Source organism: Haliaeetus leucocephalus, unplaced genomic scaffold (assembly GCF_000737465.1).
Source record: "Haliaeetus leucocephalus isolate CR32 unplaced genomic scaffold, Haliaeetus_leucocephalus-4.0 Scaffold1000, whole genome shotgun sequence".
In the NCBI taxonomy this organism is placed as follows: Eukaryota; Metazoa; Chordata; class Aves; order Accipitriformes; family Accipitridae; genus Haliaeetus; species Haliaeetus leucocephalus.
Genome location: NW_010973436.1, coordinates 2,661,654 through 2,669,918, shown reverse-complemented (window position 1 = coordinate 2,669,918; position 8,265 = coordinate 2,661,654). Strand labels below are relative to the sequence as shown.

The 8,265-nt window shown below is 54.4% G+C and overlaps 2 protein-coding genes across 5 annotated transcripts in view; one reads left to right on the top strand and one right to left on the bottom strand.

The window, feature by feature from the left end:
- Positions 1-3,613: 3,613 nt before the first annotated feature.
- Positions 3,614-7,282, bottom strand: RPL10A (ribosomal protein L10a). 2 transcript variants are annotated; one of them, XM_010584658.1, is made up of 6 exons: positions 7,233-7,282; positions 6,940-7,014; positions 6,755-6,835; positions 6,268-6,416; positions 5,165-5,337; positions 3,614-3,813 (listed from the first exon to the last, which is right to left on the bottom strand). In XM_010584658.1, the coding sequence occupies exons 1-6, from the start codon at positions 7,235-7,237 to the stop codon at positions 3,643-3,645; spliced, it is 654 nt and encodes a 217-aa protein (XP_010582960.1). In that variant the 5' UTR covers positions 7,238-7,282; the 3' UTR covers positions 3,614-3,642. The 2 variants fall into 2 exon arrangements, with proteins under 2 accessions (XP_010582960.1, XP_010582961.1); XM_010584659.1 differs by having other exon boundaries at positions 6,940-7,011; positions 7,233-7,238.
- An 831-nt stretch (positions 7,283-8,113) lies between these two features.
- Positions 8,114-8,265, top strand: part of ZNF76 (zinc finger protein 76) — a 10,802-nt gene continuing 10,650 nt past the window's right edge. For 2 of the 3 annotated variants that reach the window (XM_010584656.1, XM_010584653.1), the window contains exon 1: positions 8,114-8,230. The gene's annotated coding sequence lies outside the window, so the exon portion shown is untranslated. The remainder of the gene's footprint in view (positions 8,231-8,265) is intronic. The other variant, XM_010584657.1, reaches the window with a different exon arrangement.

Genomic DNA, 8,265 nt, shown 5'->3' with positions numbered 1-8,265 from the left:
AATTTAAAAAAGCATACTTGATTAAAAAGAAAATTCAAAGGAGAGATCGGCAAAGCACGCCAGCAAACGGCAACCGTGGTGGCTCCAGTGGCCGTCCCGCCGGAGAGCCGCGCTGGCGCTGGGAGGAAAGCACAGCCAAGCCACGTTCCCGGAGAACAATGTCTGGCTGCACGGGAGAAAACAGGGAGCAAAGGAGAAGGACTTTCAGCCGGGTTTGTTTTTTTTTTTTTTAACCCCACCCCAGACACTTGTGCCAAGAAACCAGACTTTCTTACAAGCTCTGCCAAAGAGTAACTCGGAAAAGCAAGCTTTGTGAAGAGCAGGAGTAAATGTTTGTGCACTAGGATATCCTCCTTTCTACCTTTTTCATATGTATTAAGTGCAATCATTTGAGTCTTCTTTATATTATTTAGAGGGAAGTGTTTTTTTTCTACTAGAAACGACAATATTTATACCTGCCTGAGAAATGAGAATGTGCATTTGTAACAAAAGAAAAACCATCCACCCAAAGCAAACCCAGCCCTGGGCTGCCACTGACTGGCAGGATGGCGTTTTCAGGTCTTGCAACCTTTTCTGCCGCATTTATCCCCGATAAAACCCCTGTTCAGGGGCAGGGGGAGATGGTGCCTCTCCTGCTCGGCGTGTGATGGGGTGAGTTTTTGCAAGGGGGTTCGAGGTGTCTCGGTCTGTCCATGGAGGAGATGGAGTGGCTGGGGTGGCTGTGCACTTTTGGGCTGATCCTTCATGGTTTGAGGGTTGTTCAAACCCCATTGCAAGGAGGATGCAAAACTCAGCCCCATCACCTGCTTGTCACAAACCATTTTGCTTCCCTGCAGGGGCTCAGGGATGAGTTGAGACCCTGGGGGGAGACTGGGGGCAATTCCCAAGGCAGGGTTTGGGGCGGGGGGCAGGGTTTGGGAGGAGAGGAGAGCTGCCCCTCTACTCAGCCCCAAAATCACTCTCCCAGGTATGGAGATCTGTGGAGGGAGAGCCATCCCTCCCAGCTCTGGGGAAGCTTTGTGCTTCCAAGTCCCTTCAGGTGCTTTTGGCTCTTTCTCTCCGCGTGTGCTTGTCCCTCTGGGATGCTGCAGGAGACCCTCCCCAGGGAGCAGGTTGCGGATCCTGGGGGGGGGGGGGCGCCCCCATCCTGCCACCCACCCCCCCCCTTCACTGCCACCTGCCTTCCCCGAGCTTCGCAGACAGGCACGGCTGGGGACGATGGCCAGGTGGATGTCACCAGTGGGTTTGTCCTCCTGGCATCTCCACGTGGCCAGACAGGACCCCCAGCGACAGGCGACCGCTGCCAGCAGTCATCCCTCTTCTTCCTCCCCAAGCCTCTCTGCCTTTCCAGCCTTGCCACTGGCTCTCCGCTGTCACCTCCCCGTGCCTTCATCCCCATCTTCATCCTCTCGAAGACCTGGAGCTGCCAGGACTAAATGTGGTCCACTTGCCTACAGCTTTCCTCTTGGCAGGTCCTCTCCCATCCCTGTCCCCACTTGTCTCTCACTGTCCCTTTGACCGCATCTGGGGCGAGCCCTGCTCTTAATGAACCAATTATTTATTGCTCTGCACATTCCCCTGGGCCAGTCCTTGCCGAAATCGGGAGGCAGCTGCTCACCCGTGTTTTCCCTCCTCAATCCGTGCTGCTCCAGAGCTTCTTCGGGGCTCTGTTAGGGGCTGCGGGCTGGGTGAGCGCCGGCAAAGGGGGCTGAGGTTTGTCCCCAAGATGCGTCGGTTGGAAAAGTCTCTCCTGATTGATCCCAGCTGTGGATTTACCCCTCCTGCCACCCGGCTCCCAGCCTGTTTGGAAGCTCGACATCTGTGGGCTGAGCTGTTTGTCACTTGGTTGGTGTCTGAAAGCAGCTGCTTTGATGCACAAAAGCTGTTGTAGGGATTTGGAGGTGGCGGGGGGGATTATTGCTTTGGGGCAGTCGCAGTGGAGCAGTGATCATTGAAAGGGTCTTTCATATTTAGAAGGAAAAAAAAAAAAAACCAACAGCAAAAATAAAAACCCAGGAATGACTAACCCCACTGTGGTGGCCCCGGTGCGATGCAGCCACTCGTGCCCACAGAGGAGTTTGTTAATTCTTTTGTGATTTAACAGCGGGGTTGCTGTCGCTCTGACCCTGTGGGGCACTGGGGCTCCCAGAGCCTCGGGGTGTCCTGGTTGCCACCGTTGTCACTGCACCGACCCCCTCTGCTCCCCTAAAGCAGTTTTGGAAGGGTGACGTGGGCAGCACATCCTGCTGCAACGGCCAAAGCCACCTGATAACATCTCCTCCTCCTTTCACCAAATATATTAAATAAACCCCCAAAGAAGTCCACAGGGCCACCAGAACCACCCCACTGCAGTTCAGTCCCTCTCTTCACCCACACCCACGACTCAGAAAGGGTTTGAAAGGCTGAAAACTGCATCATCAGCCACCTCTCAGATGTATTGAATGTTTCAACACAGTGAACATAAATAAGGGTTGCTGGTTATTTTGGTTTTTTCATGTCGGAATATTTATATCTGCCTTTTGCAGTGGGCCACAACTTACCATTTCCAGCAAAAATGATTAATGAGAAAGATGTAGTTCATGAAGTTATTTGCACTTGATTAAAAGAAAAAAATGTATCTGAACTTTGTAAAAAGAAATGTTTGCATTTTGTATTGTCTTTTTTTAATTATTAAATGGAATTTCTTGGTGTTGTGTTGATCTTTCAAAAACTGGCTCTGATGCTTATTTTAAAGGTTTCTAACAGCAGGATCCAAAGCTATTTTCATTGTTTTGTTCCCTCGGATGCTAAGACAAGCTCTTTTCAAGGGCATAGGGCTTTTTTTTTCCCCCAGAAGCTTAAATCCTACACACTTCCATAAGCTCGCCAGTAATGTATTTATACAATGTATTTATTTATATACATTAATTAGAAGCAACATATCTCATTTTTAGCCCAGAACATGGAGTTGGACAGGCACTAACTCAGAGGGGTTGGAAAATACTCTTTACCTTGGCCCCAACCCCTTTGCTGAGCTGTAGCTCCCACCCCACATGCCCCCCCAGCACCCTCCATTCCTCGGGATCCTGTGGGTAACTGGGGCCAGCTGGAAGACACCCATCAAGTCCTCATGAGCTGCTGCTGGGCAGGTCCCTGTGGGGGCAGGTCCCTGTAGCCACCGGGTGTGGGGGGGGGGGGGGCAGCAGAAACCTATAAATGCAAGTGCCCCCCCACCCCCCCAGAGTAGGGAGGCTATCAGACAGGGCAGAGTCCTACACAAAGGATGGCTTCACACATCAGCACAAGGTAAGGGTCCCCTCTGTGGGTGAAGTGCGGGATCTCGGGGCTAAAGCATGACTGCTGAGTTCTGCCTGCACCACGCTCCTTCAGCTGCAGTAGCCACCTGTTTTTCTTGGTCTGGATGCAAGTGGAGCTGTTCTCCCTCCCTGCCCTGAATGCAGGATGATGACGCTTGTTGCCTCAAAAGCTCTAGCAGTCTGATACTCCACTTGAATTCATGTTCCTATCAGATCAACACAGCATTTGAGACCTTTCTTGCCACAAGGAAGCAAGCTGCTCTTTAGCAAACCCTTCCCAACAAGTTTTGGAGGAACACAACCACGCACACAGCTGTAGGTTTCCTAAAAGTTTATTGCTGCCCAATTAGTACAGGCGCTGGGGCTTCCCCATGGTGCTCTTGATATACAAAGCACGCACATTCTGCCAGTTCTTCTTCAGCAAGGACACCAGAAAGTTGATGGCCAGGTGGATGTTGTAGACAAGTTCATCCTCTGTCATCTTCACGTGACCGACAGCCACAGCCAGACAGAGCACCTGGGGGACACGGACACGAAGGTTACTCATGCAGGTAGAGGCTTTGCAGGGAAATCAAAGATTAGAGCTAAGCAACTGACAAAACAGCACAGTGCTGATCTAAACTCATCAGGCTATCAAATTATCTGATGTTCTATCAGCTGGACATGACTTCTCCAGCTTATCCATGGGTGTTTCCACAGAGCTCATTATATTTGGCATGCGGCTCCCATGAACATGTCTGGCAGCATCTGGACATCATCTCTGTCCGAACAACAGCTTGGGTAGGTCTGGCTTCCTCAGAGTGCAAAGGTGACTTAACAGAACGCAGGGAGCACTGCTGCCTCCCCGAGATGGGGAAACGGGAAGGACGTGTCACGAGCTGTGCTGAACTGGTGCTGGAGCAGGAGCAGACCTCTGGTTTAACTCCGCTCCCACACCCTGCTCATTAGGCAGCGTTGGCATGTGCCCTGCAAACCGCTAACCCGGCGCAGTACAGACTATTAGCTCCAAACTTCACTGCTAAGCATGGCGCCAGCTTCACTTTTTGTTTTGGGCACCAGCCCTTTCTTTCTGCACATAACGCACACAGAGGCCAAGCCTCTGCCTGCCAGCCTTGCAGAGAAGCTTGTAAGTCAATGTTCCCCACAGGCTGAAGACAAAAGAATTTACGAGTGAGCTGACAGGCCAAGTGTCAAGACATCGTTAGCTCAGTTACTTAAAATGCTCCAGCATTTGCAAACTATCACATTTGCTGTGTTCTCCCAGTTGTTGTGCCCCTAGGCCCAGATCAGCTGGAGTCCAAGGATGCACCTCAGCGAGCAGAGCTGTTAATTCCGAGTAATACCCATGAGTCACATTTAGACCGCTGACACAAGATTAAAATGCCTGAACAGGGTTATTTTGGTTTTAGGGAGTCAGCACGCCTTGACATCTCTTTTGACAGCAAGAGCAAATATCCGCAAAGCTGCTCCAAAGTTCACTTGCAGAGTCGGGTCCCAAACTCGCCTCTGGCAAAGCACTGCTGCGTGCACAGACCCACGGGGGCATGCCTGGCCCCACCCTGCAAGTGTCACCCACTTACTGTAAGAAGCATTAATTATGACTGATTGTGCTCAGCACTGAAACACCAAATTCATCTCCTGATTATGTGCTCAAAGATCTTTCAGCCACAGATAAATTACTCCTCCTTTGCAGCTAGCTGCTGAATGCTCCTTTGCTGCAGAGGAGAATGTCACTGGCTGCTGTTTTAGGAAGATGCTCGAGAGACACCTACAGCCCAGACTAGAAATCGCAGCCACATACAAGTGATCACCCATCACAAATAACCTTCAGGTATGTAGCTGCCTTGGTGAGGAAAGCCCCGCTTTACCTTCTTCATCTGAAATTTGATGGTAGATTTGACCTCATCAACCTTGGCCACCAGGTTCTCATTGTGAGTGAGAAGAGAAGGGAACTTGCCAGCTTTGTTCAGACCTGGACCTAGGATTCGAGGAATCTGCTTGATCAAGGACTCGGAAGCCAGAAAGGCATCGTACTTCTTGGCTGTGAGGAGAGAACCAATGTAGGTAAGGATGGACTCTCAGCTCCTACACTGAGCTTGAAACTAATGGCTCAGCTGAGGCTGCACAGCTCAATTTCCCTCAACATGTGCATTTCAACATTCTCAGAGTCCTGCCTAGCTGAACCCAAGCTGGTTTTAGTAACATTATGTTAGAAATTACTCCTGTCACAACCGCCAAACCCACCAGAACCCAGCTTCACATTCTGACAGCATACTCTTAACCGTATTTCAGTTCATTTCCCTGAGAAACTGGCATTTGTCGAGCCACAGGTGACAGATGCTGAACTCTGAGCTCTACCAGGAGCCTCCTACTGCAGCCTGTGCATGTGTGGATGGACAGATTGCATATCTCAGAGAGCTAGCAGCTGTGGTATCCTATGTCATTTCCTACTTACATATAGTTCCATAGCTAATTATGGATTGAGTGGGCAGTTTTTCTTGTCTGCTTAAGACATGTGTCAAAATGACTTTGCAGGAAGGGAAGGATTTTATCCCTTACCAAGTGAAAATCAGCAAATTTCATTCTATCCATTTAAGTACTGCAGGACTAAAGCAAACTTTTGCCTCCAACTTTACTCAGCTTTTGCTGCACTCCAGCTCCCTGACCAGTGAAGTGAGGAACACCAGCTGAGGGTGAAACCTTCAGGTAGACAGGAACAATTTTCCTACACCCCTTCCTTCTGGAGGGCAGCAATCAGCCTTACTTCTGAAGGGCTGCACTCCTAACAGGTTGTTTGCTCTTCTGGGTAGTTTCTAGACAGCCTTCTGTACTTCAGGCTGACTCTGGTCAGCTTTCTATTCCCTGCAGGTAACTATGACATGGAAATCCAAGCACAGGGAAAACCATCCTGCTTACTCAGCCCTCCCAAGTTAGCCAGGTTACTCGAAGCCCGATCCACACCACCACTCACCCAGCTTCTTCACCAGCTTCTTGTTTTTGTTGAGCTTCTTCAGAGCCTCTATGTCCATGTGAGGGATGTCAACCGCTTTGGCCTCATCGCAGTGCTGCTGGTCCCCCAGCAAACAGACCGAGAACTTGGGCCGTGGAGTTGACTTCAGCCTGGGGACAGAAGGTCCAAATTACTGTGAACCGCCAGCACCACACACACTTCCATGGGATCCATCACGGAGATACCTTACCACAGCACCTGGGACTCTTCCTCCACAGCTTGTAACCTGCCTTCTCCAAGCAGGTCGGTGGGGACAGCTCAGTGGCCTCCCACACCTCCCCTCATGTTTTAAGACCCAGGGTAGGGGTCCGTCCAGCCGCACCCACCTAGCTGGGGTGCTCTGAACTACCCGAGCGGTTCAGCGCTGCGTCCTCCCGTGGCACCACCGGGGCGGCGGCGGTGGGGGGGCACAGGCCGAAGGCTGGGTGGGAGCAAGAGGATGCCGAACCTGACGGTGCCGGAGAACCGCTTGTCTTTCTGCGGGTCGTAGTTCTTCAGGCTGATCTGCAGCTCCACCGTCTCCACAAACCTGAGGGAGGAAAGGGGGTGCAGGTGAGGGCCCAGCGGGGAGACCCTGGTCCAGCGCCGGGGCCTGTCACACGCCCGGTCCCGTCATGGTGCAGGGCTTCTTACTTGCGCTTCTTGGTCTTGCTGCCCTGCAGCACCTCCTTCACCGCCTCGTACAGGGTGTCGCGGGAGACTTTGCTGCTGCGGGGGGGGAGAAAGACAACGCGGGCTCAGGGCTGACCCCGCCTGGGCCTCCTGCGGGCCGCGGGGATGGAGGGGGAAGGAGGGGACACAAAGCCCCTGAGCCCGCCCGGGCCCATCCGCGCTCCCCCTCAGCCCCCCCGCTAACCGCCCGGACGGCCCCGCAGCCTCCCGCCGGGCGCGGATGGCGGCGGATGGCGCGGCGGGCCGGCACCCACCTCATGGCGGCGGCTGACCGGGACCGAAGGGGCGGGTTGCCACCCTGAGCGCTATAAATGGAGGCGGGAAATCTCGCGAGATTCGGTCTCGAGGCTCGGCGCCATGCTGGGAGTGGCGGAGTGTGGCACCGTGTGGCAGCCATGTTGGGAGCGGCGGAGTGTGGCACGGTAGGCGCCATGCTGGGAGCGGCGGAGTGTGGCACCGTGTGGCAGCCATGTTGGGAGCGGCGGAGTGTGGCACCGTGTGGCAGCCATGTTGGGAGCGGCGGAGTGTGGCACGGTAGGCGCCATGCTGGGAGTGGCGGAGCGTGGCACTGTGTGGCCGCCATACTGGGAGCGGCGGAGTGTGGTGCTGGAGGGCCGTACCGCCTTCCCCGCCTCTCGGCTTCCCTCGGCGGGCAGTTCCCCGTCCGTATCTCCTTCGTTGTTAAAGGAACGGCTGTGGTCTCTTTGCCTCCTGTCTCGGTCTACCAGGCCACAGCGCAGCGATGAGGGTACGCAACCCCGGAGCCCCAGCCTCCCCTCAGCAGCCGCCGGGAAGGAGACGGGTCGCAACCCCTGCGGGAGGAGCTCCCGGGGCACAACGCCTTGCTGCTGGGACACCTTCCCCCTCCTGGGCTTCAGTGCTATTAAACCTCCTTATTAAGTTTCCGCGCGCAGAGACTCGCTGAAGGCCCGCGCTGCCCGCCAGCTGGGAAGGGCAAGGCTGCTGAGGGCAGGCTCTGCCTTTCGGCTTCAATGTCGGCACGGCGCATGCGCTGCCGAGCTGGGCGCATGTTGGCCGCCCAGCGGCTCTGTCTCCCTAAACCGGCCCTGCCAGCCCAGTTCCGGGGGGAGGGCGGTGCCGCGGTGCCCCGGAACCTGGGTGGCGGGCTGCCGGAGGCTGAGGCGGGGCGGTGGGCGCTGTCGCTATGCGGATTGCGGGGCGGGGCGAGCAGGGGCCGGGCCCCGGTGCATGGCGGTCAGGCGGCGGACTCGGTCCCGTCGGGTTTCCTCAGGTCGGTGCCAGTGGTGGTGGGGGAGGCCTGAGGGG

Coding starts and splice junctions, on each gene's coding strand:
- RPL10A (XM_010584658.1), bottom strand. Junction 5,338..6,267: donor GAAGCTGGTGAAGAAGCTGG/GTGAGTGGTGGT, acceptor CTCTCCTCACAG/CCAAGAAGTACGATGCCTTT. Junction 3,814..5,164: donor TCAAATTTCAGATGAAGAAG/GTAAAGCGGGGC, acceptor CGTGTCCCCCAG/GTGCTCTGTCTGGCTGTGGC.